Genomic DNA, 21,724 nt, shown 5'->3' on the forward strand with positions numbered 1-21,724 from the left:
TTCCAGACAAGAATATCCTCATTTTTATCATAATACAAACAACGATGAAATGATCCAGTCAGCACGACATAGTTTCTGACAATGAAAGAGTGTGTTTATAGTTTTAATGCTTATATTATATTGTATTAGTGGATTATTTAATTGTAATCATTTATCTAAATATAAATTATTGACAAATTAATTTTTATCAATTTTTTTCTATTTTTAGTGTAAAACAAGTTTCTGACAAAAAAGTCCGATATTCCGATCCAAATTAGCCGATACCGGCCGATACACCGATCCAATATTAGTATTGGCCGAGACTGATCCCGATCCCAATACCGATAATTCCTACTATGTTCCAAACCGCTATATAGTAAACTACAGATTGTCTCATAACAAGAAAACAGTGACCGGGTACATCTCTTCATAACTAAATTTGGTTGCTGTCGCCTTCATGGCATTAACAACACGGTCAAATTAAGGTATGAAGAATGAGGAAATTATTCTAACAATAGGTCATGTTATATATGGATGAAAGGTGGCATAGAGGTTCTTGATTCCCTTCTCTCCTCCTTGGCTAATAAATTTCATTTCTAAATTTTTTCTTCTTCTCTTTTCCTTCTAGGGGAGGAAAGAGAGCTACCAGGAAATGGATATAGAATCCGGGGCTGATGGCCTTGGCCACTCAACAAAGAAGGGTACTCTCTCTTAATTTCTCTCTATATATTTTGAGGTTTTGTGTTGGTTAAAACTTTTATTTGTCGAGAATCAGCTTTTGTTCTAGTGGCAAAGACAATTTTCTCCCCATGAGAGCTTGCAGGTTTGAAGCTTGAATGGAAAGATATCTTGTGAATATTAAATAGTTTGATGGCTTGATCTCTGGTTTTTACTAAAAAAAAATTATTTGGTATTTCAGAAGATCTTCTACTTGAGTTCTTAAAGAATGAAATAAGTCCTCTTATATATTGTTTTAGATTCCAGACCTGTTTAATTCTTACTGTTTGAATAATTTGCTTTGTTGAAATAATATATATTGGACTCCTTTGTGCCTATATTAATGAATTATGGAATGTTAATGAAAAATAAACAATAAACCTTCAATAAAGATATATAAATTAAAACACAGATAAAATTAAATTGATTTCTTGTACAATGTTATAATCCCAAAATCTTTAAGCACCTGTTGCATTATCATTAAAGTTAATTGCTGCATTATATAAGTTTATAACTATTTATTAAAGATTAGATTGCAAAAGCCCCTAATTGAAAAAGATTTAACGTTCTTTTAATTAGAATTCGTTTCATATTAATTATTTTCTTTGTTTATCTTTTTGCTATTTTCCTAGGGAAAGGCATTGAGATTTTTAAATGTTTTTTTTTTTCTTTTTTCGAATGACATCACAACAATAGTTCATAAAAAGCAATAAAAAGAAAACTTTATTAACTATATTTACTAAAAATGGAGATATTTCAAGCCAAGTAAAAAGACAAAAAGAAAAAATCTCTAACTTGTTTACACCTGAAATTTTGTATATATATGCAGAAATAGAGGAGGTGAACGACAGCCCCATAGAGGAGGTGAGGTTCACCGTGCCAATAACTGATGACCCAAATCAGTGCGTGCTGACGTTTCGAACATGGTCACTCGGCATAATCTCTTGCATTTTGCTCGCTTTCATAAACGAGTTCTTCTATTACCGGCAGAACCAGCTGAACATCAGCACTGTCTGTGTGCAGCTCGTCACTCTCCCCATCGGTCGCTTCATGGCCCACACCTTCCCCACCAAGAAAATGACGGTAAGTGCACTTGCATGTGTAGTCGGAGGTGGAACCAGGATTTGAATTTGCATGTGTAGCCAGAGGCGGAACCAGGATTTGAATTTAGGGGGCCAAAATTTTTTGGGGAGTTTTTGGGGTACTATTCAGTATGCATCTATAAACAACTGTGTATAAATAATTGATGCATGTATAGTTTCAACATTCATAGTTTCAACATTCATAGTTATAATTGATGCATGTATATATAGTTTCAACATTTAAGTTAAAAATGGATCATTTCGACTACAAAGTTGGATATATATAAATCAAAACCGAACTTCCATAGTCTAACTAATTTTGAAATTATATATCCAAACAAATTATACTTGTAACAAAACCTGTTTAAATGCAATACCAATCGGTAAAAAAATGAAGAAAAATACACCAATAGATCAACTATTTTATTAAGTTGAGCTAATAATCTCCATAACAGGTTCCTTTTACGAATTGGAGCTTCTCGCTGAATCCCGGGCCTTTCAGTCTTAAAGAGCATGTATTGATAACCATCTTTGCTGGTGCCGGTGCCAGTAGTGTTTACGCAATTAACATCATTGCCATTGTCAAGGCCTTCTACCATCGTGAGATCCATCCTTTTGCTGCCCTGCTCCTTGCTAACACTACCCAGGTAAATGAACAGCTTTGGCCTTGATTTTAATATTTAATCATTAAAGAAACTCTTTGTGCTACTTATAAGTTGACATTGAAAACATTGATGAATTGACAATGTTACGATCTTCATCTTCTTTTCTTTTCTAAATTCAATAATTGTTATGCCTATTTTACATGTGAGACAATAAAACAAAATTCTTTGTTTTTTTTTTTCTGTTCTTATTTTTTTCCCTTCTGTGTTATAGTTGCTTGGGTATGGATGGGCTGGCTTGTTCAGGAAATATTTGGTGGATTCATCCTACATGTGGTGGCCTGCCAACCTTGTTCAAGTCTCTCTCTTTAGGTTTGAATTTCTTCTATATATCTTAAAATTTGGGGGAAAAAATAGTTAATTATCAAAGGTAATCTGACTTCTATATATTACCTGAAATTTTTGTTTATTTCTACAAAACAGGGCTCTGCATGAAGAGGAGAAGAGACCAAAGGGAAGCCTCACAAGGCTACAGTTCTTCTTTATAGTTCTAATTTGTAGCTTCGCGTACTACATTGTACCGAGCTACTTCTTCCCATACATTAGTTCAATCTCCATCCTGTGCCTCTTCTTCAAGAAATCTGTCACAATGCAACAAATTGGGTCCGGTCTAAAAGGACTTGGCGTCCTCTCGTTTGGCCTCGACTGGAACACTGTTTCAGGGTTTCTAGGAAACCCGTTAGTCACACCTGCATTTGCTGTCTTCAACCTCATGGCAGGTTTTGCAATGATGGTGTATGTTATCACCCCGATAGCTTATTGGACCAACTCTTTCAATGCAAAGAAGTACCCGATGTTCACGTCTCATGTGTTTGATGATCAGGGGATCACTTACAACACTACAAGGATTCTTGATTCAAAGACGTTTTCAATCAACATGACTGAATACGAGTCATACAGCAGGATTAATCTGGGTGTCATGTTTGCGTACACCTATGGGATGGGGTTTGCAGGGCTCACGGCCGCACTTACACATGTGGCGCTCCACAATGGAAAGTATGTTTTGATGAACATAAATTCCTTCCATTTTAATGATAACTGTGCAATATATAATTTTGCTTGTGTTTTGCCAAAAATAAGTAGTTTTACCATCTATACCATTTATTCTTAATTTTGCGTTAATAAAATTTGGCTTCTACAATGCAGAGATATCATTGAACTATGGAAGAAAACAGCTGCGCAAGCACACGATAAACTAGGAGATGTGCACACTAGGATCATGAAAAGGAACTACAAAATTGTACCCCAATGGTGGTTTCATATTATGCTTGTTCTGGTAACAGCACTCTCTATGTACACTTGCGAAGGTTTTGGTAGACAGCTCCAATTGCCATGGTGGGGTCTCCTCCTGGCAATGGCCATGGCCTTCGTTTTCACTCTGCCAATTGGTGTTATCACCGCAACTACTAATCAGGTACAAACATATGCATGCAACACAGTTCCCACCAGTACTTACAGACCACTAGCATACTGACATGATCCAAAATTAAAAAATGAACTAACAAGTAACATTGAAACATTTGAGGATCTCATATCTCTATTCCTCGGTTAATTTCTTTGTTATTTAATATTTATCCGTTGTTGTTTGTATACAGCAACCAGGTCTGAACATCATAACTGAGTTGGTGATTGGGTACCTGTACCCTGGAAAACCATTGGCAAATGTGGTATTCAAGACGTACGGTTACATGAGCATGTCTCAGGCACTCGGCTTCGTTGCAGATTTCAAGTTGGGTCACTACATGAAAATCCCTCCCAGATCTATGTTCTGGGCTCAGGTACAAACATTAACCTAGATAAGAAGCATGTATGAGTGTAGCAAATGATAATCCTGGGTTATTTAATACTTCTGTCATTTAGCAAGTGAAACTAATCAATTAAGCATTTTATCCGTTCCATGCTAACCAACACAAAATTTTTCCAACAATCCAGAAATCTAGCCAATTTCAAGCATACATGATACATATATGTGCTATATGTTATGACTTCAAATGAGACATGGGTAAACATACTAGTAGTTAATTACAACATCTAGACTAAAAAGTTAATTAGTGGCTGGATTAAACTTGTACCACCATGAGAAATTAATATCATCAAGCCTGATTATCTACACTTTGATTTTTCTTTTGGCAGCTTGTTAGCACGATCTTGGCCTCCTCGGTGCACTTCGGCACAGCCTGGTGGCTGCTAACATCTATCAAGAACATATGCAACGTGGACAACCTGCCAGCAGACAGCCCTTGGACATGCCCGAATGACGATGTCTTCTACAATGCCTCCATCATCTGGGGTGTTGTGGGCCCCAAGCGCATGTTCGGTGTACTCGGCAACTATAATCAGATGAACTGGTTCTTCCTCATCGGTGCTCTTGCCCCGGTACCTTTCTGGGCCCTCTCCAAGCGGTTCCCGGACTGCCAGTGGATCAAGTACGTCAACATTCCGGTGTTCCTCAGTGGGGCTGGCAGTCTGATGCCGGCCAGGGCGGTCAACTTCATAATGTGGGGCCTTGTGGGTTTCATCTTTAGCTGGTGGGTGTTCAACAAGAGGAAGGCATGGTGGATCAAGCACAACTATGTTCTTGCGGCAGCACTCGATGCCGGGCTTGTATTTATGGGGGTGTTGACATTCTTAGCCCTTGGCAACTTTGATATTTATGGTGTGACTTGGTGGGGAGGTGTGGTGGACGACTACTGCCCCTTGGCCAAGTGCCCAACTTATCCCGGGATAGTGGTCGAAGGTTGCCCCGTCGTCTCCTAGTCGGCTTCCTTTTATGGTTTGTTTTGTGTTGGAATTGATCAAGACTACGTTGGTGTTGGGCCTGTTGTTGTTATATGGTAACATTCATTGTTGTTTGGATTAAATAGATGTTATCTTATAGTAGTCACTAGTCAGCGTCGATCTATCTTTATCAGTGTCATGTTAATATTGTCTTCTGTCATGAGCAAATGAAATAAGATAATTTGTCCGGGGGACCTTCATAGATTTTAGAATTGTAGCATTAACTAGGTTCGTAGTGAGAAGATGGTATAACTAGTTGTGCAGTAATGCACTTTTCAGTATCATAAATGGTGCAATTTATATATGTTAGTAATTGACATAATGAGTAGAAAAGGTAGAAAAAAAATTAAGGAATTTGATTAATTATTATTAATGCACTTCTCATTGATAAAATAAGAGAATGTTCCTTTGTTAAAAAGAAAGCCAACAAAACAAAAAGAAAAGAGCATGTTAAATGTAGCTCTATTTTGCTTTTCCACACGACACCTTCCATTTGAAATTATAGGGTTTGTCGTGGAGTAAAGTAGCACGAAGCAACCAAATTTTATTGTAAAGGTTATACCATGAGCCATAAATTAATAAAAGATGCATTCACCTTTGAGTCTTACAGATGGAACACAAGCATGGCATATTATTACAATGAAAAATGTTACAACACTCGTGACTCTGTTCAAGCAATGAATTATTTTAAACTCAAGCGAGTAATACAGTGATTTAAGAACAGATAATATCTAAAAAAGTCTGCCCTGAATAGCAAAATAGCAGCCTATATAATAGTGGATAGTGCATAGCATTTCGTTCAAAAAAATCAATTATGAAGAACCCATTGCGAATGGAACAATACTTCTTATATTTTATTAACTTCTTTAAAGAAGAAATATTATTTAACTTATAATAGAGTATTAATTAGTGCAATATGAGCAGAGTGATCTGTCAAAACAAAAGGAAAAGAGCATCACAGGCTCGACAATTGGACAAAATGAGACAAATTGTTCGCATAGACATCTGGATAGATGCTGTTAGAAGGATCAAGGAGAGCTGGTAAGGTAGTCACTCCTGTGATTGGAAGAAAAAAAAAAAAAAGAGGTTAACTCCTAACAATCGGCAAACCCAAAAGAAACCTTTTTGGGTGCTTCTGTTTCAACCTGCTTTTAGCATACCAATTGTTTCATGTACCCAGATATATTTTTTTTAGTACCAATACCAATATTAGGAGTTTGAATCTGCTTTGACAGTTGCAGTGGCAGGATAACTATGGCATGCTACATGTGCCGTTTAATTAAAATCGAACACTCCAGATCACTGTGCAGTCTTTAAGGGGGTGTTTTGGGTCTGAACTGAACCGTCTGACTTCAATCGTACAAAGTAGCGTAGCCAGGATAATCAACAGGGTGGAGCAAAATTTTAGGGGAGACTTAATTTTATAATCATATTTAATATAAAGTATATTTTTATAATTTTTCTGAGTAAATGATAGAAATAGAAGCATATTTTGGAGAAACATTTCCAGGGGTAGGCAAAATTTTGTAAATTTTTGTGTTCTAAGAATATTTTTATAAATTTTTCTGACAAAAGTATAAAAATATAGGTACATTTTTTGAAAAAAAAATTAGCCAGGGGTGGGCACTTACCCACCCCTGGCTCCACGTGGCTCCCCGCCACTGATCGTACAGAGCGCCATAGTAACTACGGCGCTGGTTACTATGGCAGCGGATTTGAACTAGTCATACTTGGTACAAAAGGCAACCCTTTTTAAATAGATAAAATACCCAGGTCAGAAAACACAAGACTTCCAGGGACCCCTCAAAGAAATAGAGAGAAGGATCCTAAGAGAAATGATTTCGGTCATAGCCTTTCAAAGGTCCACAACAAAAGCTCAGACCTCCAGAAAGTTATTGATGCACAAGAAATAAATATCATTTGGGAAGGGCATAAAGGCAAAAGAAAACTGACATGTACCCTTTTGTCCTCATAAGACGGTCCAGTAATAGATTCTTATATTTGAAATGGTACCAGCCTAGCAGTATCATACTCCACACTGTTCCAACCAGCCCATACCAAACAAGTGGGCAGGTGTAGAATTTGAAAGGGACGTACCAGACAGAACAAGAAGGGTCTTGCAGCCAGTGTTTTGACCAAAGAGAATATCAGTGTCTAATCTATCTCCGACCATGCACATCCTTGAAACATCTATTTTGAACCTGATTCAATCACACAATCAAACATGTAAATAAAAAAGTTAATTCCTTTTAGAATCATGTCAAACATTTTGCTGTATTTGCAGAATAATGCAACATTTCCATCAATTGCAATACTGACTAAAATGAAAACCAACATGACAAAAGAGTTCCTAAATGGCCCTGGACATTTTCATTGTAGCTCAACCAAACACTCACACTAACCATGAAATAAAAATCTGAACCAACATGTATTTAATTAAAATTAACTATTTCCATCACAACAATTAAACAGATTCAGTGTTGTTTGAAGTATCAACAAGATTAGACATTGATTACAAACTGATATCATTTGGTATTGTTTGACAAAAAGTTCAATGATTTTCGATAATCTGTAGATTTTTTTAAAAAAAAACTACAATAGTCTACCTAAGTTTGTCACAAGTTTCCCATGCTGCACGGATACAGATACGGGTATCTATCAGATTCAATACTGATACGATGACGACACTTTAAAAAAAAAAAAAAAACTTGCGATAAAATAGACCTACACACATATTAGTTTATTTTCTTCGAACATAAGTATGCACAAAATCAAAAAGGATTTTAAGTTGAAAATATACAGATGAAAGATTTGATATTGATTTTAATTTATTTCAATCTATTCATTTTATTTTAAAAAGTTCTATTGTTGTGCTTCTGTGATATATTTTGAATTAGATAAATTAATGAGGTTCATAAATAGATCAGACTTAAATCAGATTTTAATTTTGGTTAATAGTATAATAAGAAATGGAACGTGCTATTCTTTGGCAGTAGGCTAGGAGCAGTGTGATGATCAGTGCAGACTGTAGAGCCTAGATTATTTATTTTTTTAATAAGCAAAGAGTACAGAGCTGTGCTAATGAGACAGCTACTGAAGAATAATAGATGGAAGAGAAAGATATGATCTGTCAACAAGGTAGCTAGGGAGGCAAGGAATGGGGACCACCTACACTAATTTAACAAAATGAAAAAAAAAAAAAAAAAAATAAGAAAAGGAGAAGAATCCAGAGTCTAGACTTGCAGAACTTAAGTTCCACAATGCTAGATCTTATGCACCATCTACGGTGCAGGGGGGTCCATAAGTCTTCTTTGTGCATTCTTTCATATGCAGATACGCATATCGGTGCAAAACAATGACCATATCTGACTAAAATTTGATGTTCAAATATTTGATATACCACATGGCAGATCTTATACATATCTATGTGAATCTGTATCAATTACAGACACGGTGGCTTCAATAGAGAACAGGGTAACAAATTAAATTTCAAAAGAAGTGCATATTTTCCAAACCTCTCTAAAAGAAATTTCATCAGGAAGGTTGATGGTTTGCCAACAACTACTGGTTCTTGCTGGGTTGAGCAAGATACAGCAGATACCATACATCCAGCTCCTACAAGTGGCAATTTCAAAATGGATGAAACATGTAATGTGATTTTGCAAAAAGAAAGAGGGTCATCAAAAATCTAAAAAAGATTATGTTGTTCAAAAGAGATGTCAGTAACTAAAGTAAGCACGAACTGGGTTTGTGCATGTATGAACATGTCATACCTGGCCATTCTTGTAAGCTAGTAAGATTTCCACTGGAATCACAATTGGTGGCTATGAAAAGGCACCCTGGGTTCTCACGTATGCACAAAGTTGCATACCTACATTATCATAAGATAATATTCAATCAAGTAGAAAAGTAAGTCAATGCAAGATGTACTGGTAGTGCAAATTTGCTGTTTTAACATCTAAAGCTCTAAAGGGTCTCAACGAAAGCACCAATAAAAATAACAACACAACAATAAGAAAATGAAAAACTGGGATCAAATTGTACCAAAAACAAATTACATCAAACTGTATTGAACTTGAAAAGAGTAATGCCATGTCTTCACTTACTGAAGCTTATAATAGTTAAAATGCTGATCAAGTCCGACAACAACTGCTCCAACCTGGATTTGAAAATCCATATAATTTGTAAAACTCCTCATTCCCATTTCTCAAGAAAGGAGAAATGAACTAAGTTGATTTAAAATTAGAGATAGAATAGGTGAAAGATTACACTTCTATCGTGGTCAAAGAAGAAGCTTGATTCCAATTGAATGGACTTTCTGCCATCCTCCTAAAGTATTTAAATTTATCCTGATATGAATACTTTTTACTATGCCATAAAGCTTCATGAGAAATACAACATAAAAGCCCAAAGAGGTCGAAAAACCAAAATATGGCTTTTGTGAAGATTGCTCAAAAGCAGGTATGATAGCATGGGCATTACATTAACCAGTCTATCGATGATTGTAAAGTTAATTTTTAAGTAATATACAACTATGCAAAGTTTGCACAATTAAAAGGGAAGAAATCCTTACAGGGCCACCAATAGATTCATAGCCAACTAACTTCAGTTCTTCTTTGATGCCTTCCTCACCAACAACATAAACCTGACAAGCAAAGAACAAGCAAAATGACCAAGCAAAAATTAAAAACACATTGAATAGTCACTAAACTAACAATTCTCTTTTCTGAAGGAAGAGTAAACTAAGAATTGAATTACAAGATTTCCACACCATTAAAATTAGATCATACTTGCGCTTGCTTGTTTATTATCTAACTTTTATCCCATTTCACATTAACAAATTTTTTTTTCTTGAGGTGATGGTTTGTGAACTGAATTGCACAATCAAAATTGGAGGAAAAACAAAATTATATGGAGGGTGTGATTTCACAATTGATGGGGTTAACTAAGGCTTGACCACGATGAAGTTGAACATTGGGGTGGATAGCACCAGTCAGTTTACAGTACAATCAGATGCCAAATTAATCACAAACTAACAGAAGGGTAAACTATTTGTGCAGTAATAGAGGAACAACCTTCTTATCTGTAGGGAAGTTATTTAACTTCAAGTACATTGCTGCTGCAAAAGATGATGTAAAAATTTCTCCCTGTCAGGAAATAAACCACTGTACATTATTAGAGCCAACTTCTTGTGAAGTGTCACATTATGCATTACCATATAAAATGAGAAATATCGTTCATAGCACTATGATATTATTACGAGTATCCCTATATAAATAACAATATAATTTATCTATCACTCTATTAGTTTGCTGATAAATTAAAAGGATGTCCACACTAGGCTTTGCTTACTTGTGCAAGAGTAAGAAAAGAGGGGTAATTTGAATACTCCTGATAAAAGAATAGAGGGGTATAAGGTACTTAACAAATTTTAGAAGTTCATATGATTTATTTCATAAATTGCAGGCTGAATATGCTGTACTGCTATTTTGATAACTAGTAGGATACACGTACATTGTCTGCATGAACTCACTGGTTGTTTATTACAAAGAGAAAAGGTAAGAAAGAAAAGGATAAAGCAGACCTCATCGATTTCCATGCCAAGTTTAGAAAATTTCTTAGCATACTGCTTTCTTGACTTTCTGGAGTTATTAGTCACAAAAACAAACCTTTTACCCTACATGAAAAATCCGTGAAAATTCTGAGCACATACTTCCTCTAGTTAATTAAAATGCACAAAAATAGATTAGCTAAAATTTCAAGAACCTGAGTCGCAGTACCACTCAGAATCAGCTAGTATCATCTTTTTTAATTGTTTTCTTACAATTTAATTTCTGTTCAGAAGGGAGTTTCACCATAAACCAGGGTTATTAGGGCTAAAATGAACTCTCCTTTAATTTTGAAAGAAAAAATAATACAACATGATGACACAACTGTATTGCATAGGACTGAGAAAAACAAAATAGTACAGCATTCCTTATAAACTATTGGTAACGCACCAGTGAGCGAAGTGTATGCAAAGCCTCAGAAACACCTTCTATCAGCTTATCTCCTTTCCATATCACCCCTGTACACTCACAGTAATAATACAACAAAACAGTTGTCAGAATTAATGGCAATTGCTTGCATAGCTTTGTTAAAACTCAATGTCTACGGAACCATAGAAACCAAAGAAATTCACTTGTAGTACTTGTATTCTCTCTCTACTTCAGTCGTCTGCCATAGATGACAGAAAGAACAGGTGTTTTTCGTGTATGGTATTGATCCGAACATTCAACAGCATGTAAGATTTTACTTTTTCCGAAAAGGTCATATGAACTATTTTAAGTTTCGCAAGGGTCACATATTCGAGTGAGGAAGGAGGGAGGAGAGAGAGCATGTACCATCGCAATCGAAGATAAAGACATCAACGGAATCGACGAGAGACCTCGCGGCTTCAGGGGTGAGACCTTCCTTTCCTCCACTGGTCATCTCTTTCTCTCTAACTTATTGGCTAGTTTCTTATTATTTTCTCTTTAATCGGATGCTTTATAGATTATTAGATGCTTTGGGCTGCACTTGTGTCGTCGTAGCATCTGATTAGATGCTTTGGGTTTGGGAATAAAAAATTGAATTCGAATTCAATAGAATTCTATTCGATTCGATCGAAATATTTCAAAAAAAAAAGAGTTAGGCTGGGGTGCTATGGATAGCATAGTGGCCTCTATGCTACGGCTCAATATTTGAGTTTTTAAAATTCAAACGGTCGATCCGAACCGTTCATCTTATTCTCCATATTAATATCTGCTTGGAGACCAAATTTTACATTTTTCTGAATTTTTTTACTATTTATTAAGTATTTTACAAAATTGTTGATCCAACGGTGGCTGCACAAAACAGTAAAACCGTTGAATTAGCGATTTTCAAATTGGCTTAATAAATAGTAAAAAAATTCAGAAAATTATAAAATTTGGTCTCCAAGCAGATATTAATATGGAGAATAAGATGAACGGTTCGGATCGACCGTTTGGATTTTGAAAACTCGAATATTGAGCCGTAGCATAGAGGCCACTATGCTATCCATAGCACCCCAGCCTAACTCAAAAAAAAAAATAGAAATAGTACATTCTTTGTTCAACATTTTCAATTAGAAATCCGACGTTGAATTAATGAATTATCCTTTTAAATACGATGTAGAAGTCTACTATTTTTGACAGAGATTGGTCGAGTGCGAATCCATATCGTATGAGGTAACAAAATATTTCTGTTTAGATTTGGACCCTCTGATCGGAATTCGGTCAATCTCCTCCGATCAGAATTCGATCAATTCGGTCCAAAATGAAACACACAGACCTCTTTAATATTTGATTGATCTGGACTTCTGGAGCCAAACAAATATTTTATTAGGTGATACGAATTCATGAGTACGCACACAATAATATAGCATGTAATATATATTTAATACGAATATTTTTGAAAATTTATATACTCTTTTAGTTACATAAAGTAAAAGCATCCTAATCACTAAGCAAGCAATAGCAATTTAATCATATTTTAAAGGTTATATTTGATTGTGGCACAAGTATTTTATTCTACACTTATACGGTTAAATATAAATGACGTGTAATGGAATAGTATAGTGTAAGAAATTACTTATACCATTATAAATTTAGCCCACCTGTTTATGTTGCATAACTCATGTGCATCTCTCCTTTTAAATTAATTCATCTATTTAGATTTTAACTCATAACTTAAGCGCGTTCACAAAATAAATCTACATTTGTGAAGTAACATTCAGGCACTGATTATGAAATGTAAACAATTTGAGCCCAAGTCTAGTGCTGCTCAATTACCCTATAAGTATATTTCTTTGATTTTATTGAACTTGATGTTATCAGCTTCCTTTTTCTTTTGAATGTGTATTACTTTTCCAATTGTTTACTTCTCATTTCTCGCCTAATCAGGTCGCTGTATTTGAGTTTTTTTTTTTTTTTGGGTGTGAGATATTTGAGTTGCTACTCGTTTTTCAACTCCAAGCTCTTTTGGAGATACATATAAAATGCCGTTTTTTAAACTAGATCCACTTGTGTTAGTGTAACAATAATTCATAATTCATAGGTGCATTGATATCCTAAAGTGTTAGAACTACTTATTTGCTGAACCAAAAAGTGAAACATTATATATTATTTTTAAAATGTTATTAACAAATCAAGAACCACATTCATCATAGTTGACCAACATTCTAACCATAACGGAAATCGTGAAGGCAAAACAAGAACAAAATTAAATTGTAAATTATCTGATACGTGAATAAATTGTTCCTAATCTGATATAAAATTTTATAATTTTTATAATTCTAAGGGTAAAAAATCCTTAAAAAATTTTCAACTTTTTCAGAAAATATGAATAAATTACATGCTTAAAAAATTCTGTTACGTTTCTTGCTGCGGGGAAAGAATTAATTATCATTTGACTTCAACACAAACCATATGAAAATGTCCGCATTTGTTGATTTGGTTCCATTGACCTCTTTCCAATAAGTTCCATTACAAGAGGATAAAAGGAGAGAAGAAAACCCGCATATTTCAATCCATACTAGAATTGAATCAATGGTTCATTCTCAATTACTTTTAAATTTTTAATTACAAAGATATACAAAAACTATGATAAAAGGCATCCCACCCATAAGCCAGGGAGTTCGTATCCCCCCAGTATCTGAGGTGCAATATATATAAACAGAAAGCCAAGATTAATCCCAACCATGCCAAATTCAATCTAGACATCTGATGTCTATGAACATTATGAAGGGATGGGGGGGAGCGTTTTGAGATTCATGTTAGATTAAAAGAACAATCCAAATTTAGTTATTGCACCTCAAGTACCTGGGGATCTGGACCAGAATCCGAATTCTAAGAACATCAATATTCCAACAATTCAAATGAGTTTCCAAATAATTATTAACTATTTTTTAGACATTAAGGTCTCTAAAGTTTCTAACTCTCACATCTCTTAAATTAATTTTAAAGTTTTCATTAAGTTATTTCAGCAACAAATTAAAAAGGAGAAATAATTTGAGTCGATTATTTGACCAACATAAAGATTATAAACAGTTTCTTAATAAAAAAGTTTAATGCATAATTTATAAATAAAAAAAATCTTCCACATCTCTGAAACTGAATTAGAAATTATCACATCATATTAGAAACTCATATTAGAAACTCTAATAATACCGGGGATGTTGATGCTATAAGGCATATCCCCTTGGTGCATAAATCTTCTGATTCCACCACATGAATCTGTGTTTATCTGTGAAATGAGTCAGTAGAACCCACTGTATCCTTAGTTTTTACCCAGACATGTTCGGGTGCAGAGTTTCCATCACATAAAACTAAAAAAATTCAATATAAATCCCGATAAATGGAAGAAAAGGAGATGACGGAGGGGATGGCACCGACAATCAGCAAAATAGTACAAGTGTAATTTGACATTCAGCAAAATTGCTCCAAATAATAACGACGACCATTATACTTACCAATCTCCAATAAATTTTACTCAGAAAACTAATCCGAGCACAATGCTACCAAAAATGAAACATCAAAAGTAAAATTCTCACAAAACAAAAAGGTTCAATGCGGATGGCATGACAAAACCTTGCAAGGAAAATAAACAACACATAATTCAATCTATAACATCTAGCTAGCTCCAATTTGCTATCTGACTAAAATCTTCCAGAAAACCTTCTAATGTTCAAAATCTAAATGGTTTAACAAGGTTTTAGTACTAGATCACAAATAAACCACACTACATGTTCGGGTTCTACACAAACCCTAAGTTAAACTTACACACAACAATCTAAGCAACATCCGCCAGCTTAACTTATTTTCCATTTACAAAGAAAATAAGGCAGGGGTCTGCCCCCCCTTGCATCATTCAACTAGCAACTTAACAACCTCTTAACGAAAACCTCATCTATCTCCCATATGGATGGTATCTGCTAGACCCAGTACCACCTGACCCACTACTGCCATATCCACCTCTGGACCCGTATAGACCCCCACCTGACCCATAACCACCACCAATTGAAGAATCATAACTGCTACCTCCACCATAGCTAGACCCTGTACCACCGAAACTACTATCACGCACATATCCAGTACTCCCATAGGCAGCACTGCCATACCCACTACCAAACCCAGTGCCATCACCATATGACCCATAACGGCTAGAGTACCCACCAAGTGACGAATCCCCTCTATTATACCCGCCCAGTCCACTTCCATACGCACTTCCAAAATCACCACCAAAACTACCTCCGTAACCACCTCCGTAACCACTAGAACTGAAACTGGGTCCGGCTCTAGAACCAAGCCCGCCTGATGAATACCTACTATAGGGTCCAAACCCGCCAGATCCACCATACCCGCTATAAGACTCATATCCATCAAACCCATCAGAGAATGGACGTGAACCTGAATTTCTAGATTCTGAACTAACGAATGAACGATGGGGAAGTTGGTTACTAGAATTTTTCTTTGGTTCTGCCTTCTTAATCTCCACCTACATATATATCCAAAACTTAAAGAACTTAGAAAAGAGTACCTATATCCTAAAAGATGTGCCTTATGTGCCTTCAGAACAAAAACTAGAACTAAAATATATCCTTAAGATATCTAAAACACCAATTAAGAACCTAACTAGTGCGGAAATATTAATTCATGATTCATAAAAGCTAACAAATTCAAAAAGGTGGTCAAAAGAGAGAAGCGATTCTGCACTATTGGCCAGATATGAAATAAAGAAATTATTTTGGCAACTGGGGAGACAGCCCTTCTAATTTTCTTATCAGCAAGGCTCACCTGAGCACCATTAAGATCTATCATGTTCCCTTTTTTGGCAAACAAATCATCTACTGCTTTCTCAGAATCAAAAACAATAAAGCCAAAACCACGGGGCCGGCTGGTAGCATGATCCCGTATAATTTCATGATCTGTCACCCTCCCGAACTTGGAGAAGAACTCCCTAAATTCATCTGCACAATTCAAATAAAAAAAACCCAAATGAGTCTATTACTTCTGTTATGCAAACATGAATGCTGTTTTATTTCATTCCCTTTTTGAACGGTACACTTAGCATTCTAGATGTTTTATGTGAACTGCTAATCCATTCAAATCCTAACCAATGAGCAACATGAATTTGACATAAGGTAGGGCCTGCCATATCTATTTTAATGCAGGCGAACCAAGTTAATTTCCTTTTTTGTTGAGCTAAGGACCAAATGCTGCCCATATGGCAGGCCTGGAAAAAAAAAAAACTTCTACAAATTTCACACCAAAAGGTGGAGAACACGATCATGCAACAAGACGATTACAAACTGAAACCTGATTTCCTAAAAATCTTTCTCTCACCATCATTAATAGAAGAAGGCAGGCCACCAACAAAAATTTTCTTGGTCTTAAAGTCTTTTAGTGGAGCAGCGCCCTTAGGAATTGTCCGTTTTATCTCAACCTATTATTTTAATAACAGTATTGATCTAATCAGCACCAGGCCAGGCACCTATATTTCCCTAAGACAAGCTATGTTAAGAGTATACCGAGTAATAGGTCCCTAGATTGGTCTCAAATTTCTGATTTTTTTTTTTGTAGATTAGATTATGTTTAACTTCATAGATCACAGTTAGTTATAGCAACTGAGACTTGACGACACATAAGAGCAGACGGGAGAGTCAATTTGCAGTCATTAGCATGATTCAAGCTTAATGGACGAATGATTACTTTTAGTTGTATAATTGGAGCTGAGGTTTAATAAAGGCTACTTTGGTAATATTGCAATACATTGCACGACGGTTCATATAGACCAGCATTGGATAAACAGCTTATCAAACAAACTTTTACAAGTCTATAAGTTATAACTAGCTGTTATTAGTTAAGAAATTGCAAAAAAAAAAAATTGCAAGGCAACAATACCTCCTTGCCGTGAAAGGTATGGATATCTTCAATTACTATATCCACAACTGCGGGGTCATCATATGTAATAAACCCAAAACCTCTTGGCTTTTGTGTGAATCGATCTTTCATTATCACTGCATCTATTATGGTGCCATACTTCCCAAAATGTGCTCTAAACTCATCTGTTTATTTTTAGCACAGAAAAGGATGTAACTACAGCAAGAGACTAATTAATTTATGTATAGTAGAAAATTCATTTACCGTATTTTGTCCTCTTCTTTGCTTATTACAAAACTTTATCTTAGCCAAACAGGAGCATGCCAAAGACTAATTAGGCAATAGAGGGATCAAAAAGGACAAATAGGGACCTAATGCACTTACCGCAGTAGTGTATCAATACACTTTTCATTACTATTACACTAGTTATAAAATACCAAATCACCAAAAAAAAAATGGAAACTTTCAATAGAAGAGAACTTGCACTGATAACTGATTACATAACTAATTGGATACTACAGTATTACTGAAACTTCAAAGGGTTGTAATATAATTTTTAACCTCTCTTTCTGCATAATAAGAGAAGTGTGAAAGGTCGAAGAAAGTATGAAAAAAGCTTACCTTCCCTAGTCTCCCTTGGGAGCCCACCAACAAATATCTTCCTGCACAGGAAAAATAAACTTATTAATTGAGCCACCTCGTTTTCCGATATTCCGGATAAAAGCAACATAAATACCACTTAAATTAGACTTCCGAATACAAAAAAATAAAGAAGTTCAGGATTCCATCATTTATACGGACGCCGATCTTAACTGAAATTTTGGTTACACTTCAACTAAAACACATGCAGGCCCTCACTCCTTACAAAACCAAATTTTCACCAGCATGCCTTTGGAGGGTACTTACAGAACTTAAAACAATCCATTTGGTTGTTATTATTTCCAGAGGATTTTTAGGGAATCACAGATTCTAAGATGGATTACCGTGTTTGCACTGTTTGGTACGCTGCTCACAGACATCTACTCAGTAATTAAAAAGAGTTAGTTCACGGCATACCCATCAAAACTTTCAAAATAGCTAATTTCCCCATTAAAACATAAGATAAGATTGAAATGTTCTCGCTCTTAATTATCAGATTGTCCAGAAAAAAATTAAGAATAATCACTCTAAATTGAAAGCGAGACATGGAACTATTGACGCATATAGCAACCTTTTTAGTATCGTTGACAGCAAAACTGCTCACAGATAGTACTTTTAAGCAAAAAGTCGAACAAATCGAATAATTAGATTAGAGATGAGAAGAGACTCACGCTGGACTTGCGCCATCGTTCTCTCTATGTTTCCCAGACATGGCTTCAAACGTTAATTAGGGAAGAGTTAGGTTTAGGGTTGAGAGCGAGGAATCGGTAGAGACGAAGTCGAGGAGAAGAAATGAAGAATACAGGAGCCTTTACTTCCCCAATTATATATTACATTACATAGACCTGGTATACCAGATCATTACACCGACGTAACCTATTGGGGTCCGCAAGACATTCCAGATGGAACAGCACCGCCCGACTTCTTTCAACAATAATAAATTAATGGCTGGTAATTTTTGTAGGAAAACCTCAAAATATGGTTGTTTGGAAAAATTATAAATTGTATACAAGGAAATAAGAAATAAAAGCTAAGGTTTTGACATTTTTCGTTTAAAAAATATGGTTTTAATGTAATATGAGTTGGAAATATTTTAATCTAGTATTAATTTGTGTTACTAGAAAATAATAATGATGCTCAATTAATAAATTATTGTAAAATTATTATTTTATTAATTCCCGATAGTTTTTACATTTTGTTTAGAGGAAGCCACGAAGGTTCAAATATCTCTAGTTTTCATGTCTCTATTTTCAAAAATTTAATGACTAAAAATTGAAAATCAAACATCAAAATAAAATCGTTAGATAATATTTGAGAAAATTTCTAGTGTACCCATAAAAACTTTTAAAATAGCCAATATCCCCATCAAAACAACATAATATCCTATATCCCCGTACAAAATTTATATTATTTCTAATATCCCTTTTATCTATTTAACTCTTAATTAAATTATTTTAAATATTGAACTGACATATGTACCCTTTCCTCCCTTCAAAAAGAGGCCTAACCCTCTCCACCATTTTTGACGGCACACAAACACCAAAAACTGACAATTCAAACAATGGCAAACAAAACTAAATAGATACTGCTGACAGATCTTATTAATTATGTTTCATTATAACTACACGACATAAATCTTCTCTCACTTTTTTGTCAATAAAGAATTACTTCTTACTATAATTTTGAAAAAAAATAAAATAAAAGACAAATCAAGCAGAGCAGCTCTCCGCTGAATCCAAATGGAGTAGAGCAGCAAAGGGGTTATTTCATTATTATTGTTTGGAAGAAACAAATAGTTATATGACTTATATCTTCAAGCAGAATTCTGATTTGATCGGACCAATCTATTCTCTCTCTTTTTGTTCTCGATCAAGCTGTCGTTTAATGAAGAGAGTACCGGAGAAGAGGAGAAGAGGAGAAGAGGCAGGAGGAGGAGCGAATTTTTCTTTATTAATAGAGGGGGAGAAGAGTAGACATGGTGGATTGAGAGGAGCGGACATGGAAAAAAAAAATAGCTGGGGAGAGTGCTAAACAAGGAGAAGGGTAGATTTGTCAATTAAATAGATATAAGGGGTAGAAGAAATAAAGTAAAGTTTGTATGGGGATACAAGATATTATGTTGTTTTAATGAGGATATTGGCTATTTTAAAAGTTTTAATGGGTACACTAGAAATTTTCTCATAATATTTATATGATTTTCTCTATGTATACAGTAAATATTATATTATATTAATTGTATTCGATTAGCATCAAATACTTGTAAAATCACACTGACGCTAGTAATTTTTAGATGTTGATTTGTCAAATTATTAATTTATATTAGAAAAAAAAGTTCATAAGATATAATTTTTACGTGCGTCTGGAGAAAGTAATGTAAATTGAATCTAATAACTATATTTTATTATAAATTTTAGAATATTTTTTATTAAAAATTTGAGAAGTGGAGGAATTTAAAATAAGAGGATATTTTTCGCATATTGATGTGAACATGTAGGAGATTTGTTTATTTAAGTCCATGAATAAATTAAAATCAACTCATGAAGGTCGGAATTAAATGGATGAACCAAGCCCGCTAAAATTCAGTACATCCTAGTAATTCAAATGAGTTTTTAAATAACTGTTAATCATTTTAAAAAAATTAAGATCTTTAAACTTTCTAACTCTTATATTTCTAAAATTAATTTTAGAGTTTTTATTAAGCTACGTCAGCAACAAATTAAAAGGGAAAAATAATTTAAGCTAATTTTTTGACCAGTGTGGAGTTTATAAACAAAATCTCAATAAAAAAAATTTATTGTATAGTTTATAAATAAGAAACTCGTTCACATCTCTAAATTTGAATTAAAAATTATCATATCATATTAGAAACTCTAATAATATCAAAGATGTAGATGTTCTAAGATAATTTACACCCGACTCGTTAAAAATCTTTGAAGAATGCCACAAAGAATAATGTCTTTTAATAAAATCAAAATTCAGTCAGTAACAACATTACAACAAAGAGAAAGTATCTCTCATTCTTTTTTAAATTATCACTAATGTTTTTAATTATTACAATGGGGAAACCGGAAAACTAACCTATATAGTATCACTAGTGGAGAACATACAATTAGTGTCGCCTTAAAAAACCGACACTAATACTTTAGTATCGATCGTTTACAAAAAACCGACACTAATAATATTAGTGTCGGCTATTTAGATGTAGGCGACACTAATAACTGAGAATTAGTGTCGGTTGTTTATAAATAGCCGACACTAATGTATTAGTGTCGGCTATTTATAAACAACCGACACTAATACTTAACAATTAGTGTCGGCTATTTATAAACAGCCGACACTAATGTATTAGTGTCGCCTTTTTATAAACAGCCGACACTAAAGCTAAAAAAATTTCATTTTAAGTCCCGCGCACCTCTTTCAAACGCACGCCTAGGGTTTAAACATTCACTTCGCTTCACGCTTCTCTCCGATCTGATATTCTCAGCCGCTTCTTCTGCGCATGCTTCACGAAAAGGGGCGTAACTTTTGATCCGTCCGTCGGATCGGGCTGAAATTTTGACAGGAACTCCACAGCCCAAAATCGAATCAGAAACCAATCTATGATTCATTTCACCATTATGCGGGCTCAGATTCGCGATCCGAGTCTTCCTTCATGGACTTTTGGTATATTATTTATAATTTTAGAGTTTTTAGGGTCTTTTATGTATCTTTTATGTATGTATTTTCTGTTTTAGGGTTTGTATGATAACAATAAAGGGTCTTTTATGTATCTTTTATGTATTTTCTGTTTTAGGGTTTGTATGATAACAATAAATGAGCAATTTGGATGATATTTTATTTAGTGAGTGTTATTTGTAAATTATGATGAATTATTTGATATCTTTGTTTTATATATAGTTCAGCAAAAATATATGAGCATTCCAGAACAAAAATTTTCATTTTTAGA

The 21,724-nt window shown here is 34.6% G+C and overlaps 3 protein-coding genes across 3 annotated transcripts; 1 reads left to right on the top strand and 2 right to left on the bottom strand.

Annotated features, from left to right (window-relative positions):
- Positions 1-551: 551 nt before the first annotated feature.
- On the top strand, positions 552-5,412 carry LOC144565066 (oligopeptide transporter 1-like). Its single transcript, XM_078314696.1, has 8 exons — positions 552-680; positions 1,526-1,779; positions 2,234-2,425; positions 2,655-2,752; positions 2,864-3,436; positions 3,587-3,854; positions 4,036-4,218; positions 4,574-5,412. Exons 1-8 carry the CDS (start codon positions 632-634, stop codon positions 5,195-5,197), a joined length of 2,241 nt encoding a protein of 746 aa, XP_078170822.1. The 5' UTR covers positions 552-631; the 3' UTR covers positions 5,198-5,412.
- Positions 5,413-5,829: 417 nt separating this feature from the next.
- On the bottom strand, positions 5,830-11,760 carry PGLP2 (2-phosphoglycolate phosphatase 2). Its single transcript, XM_078314697.1, has 11 exons — positions 11,602-11,760; positions 11,218-11,285; positions 10,803-10,895; positions 10,294-10,365; positions 9,792-9,863; positions 9,488-9,547; positions 9,325-9,377; positions 8,992-9,089; positions 8,734-8,833; positions 7,316-7,419; positions 5,830-6,274 (listed from the first exon to the last, which is right to left on the bottom strand). The coding sequence occupies exons 1-11, from the start codon at positions 11,687-11,689 to the stop codon at positions 6,174-6,176; spliced, it is 909 nt and encodes a 302-aa protein (XP_078170823.1). The 5' UTR covers positions 11,690-11,760; the 3' UTR covers positions 5,830-6,173.
- A 3,024-nt stretch (positions 11,761-14,784) lies between these two features.
- On the bottom strand, positions 14,785-18,613 carry LOC144565068 (uncharacterized). The gene is made up of 6 exons (XM_078314698.1): positions 18,450-18,613; positions 17,761-17,801; positions 17,161-17,324; positions 16,603-16,702; positions 16,054-16,226; positions 14,785-15,754 (listed from the first exon to the last, which is right to left on the bottom strand). Exons 1-6 carry the CDS (start codon positions 18,488-18,490, stop codon positions 15,167-15,169), a joined length of 1,107 nt encoding a protein of 368 aa, XP_078170824.1. The 5' UTR covers positions 18,491-18,613; the 3' UTR covers positions 14,785-15,166.
- Positions 18,614-21,724: the final 3,111 nt, after the last annotated feature.

This window comes from Carex rostrata, chromosome 14 (assembly GCF_964058835.1).
Source record: "Carex rostrata chromosome 14, lpCarRost1.2, whole genome shotgun sequence".
In the NCBI taxonomy this organism is placed as follows: Eukaryota; Viridiplantae; Streptophyta; class Magnoliopsida; order Poales; family Cyperaceae; genus Carex; species Carex rostrata.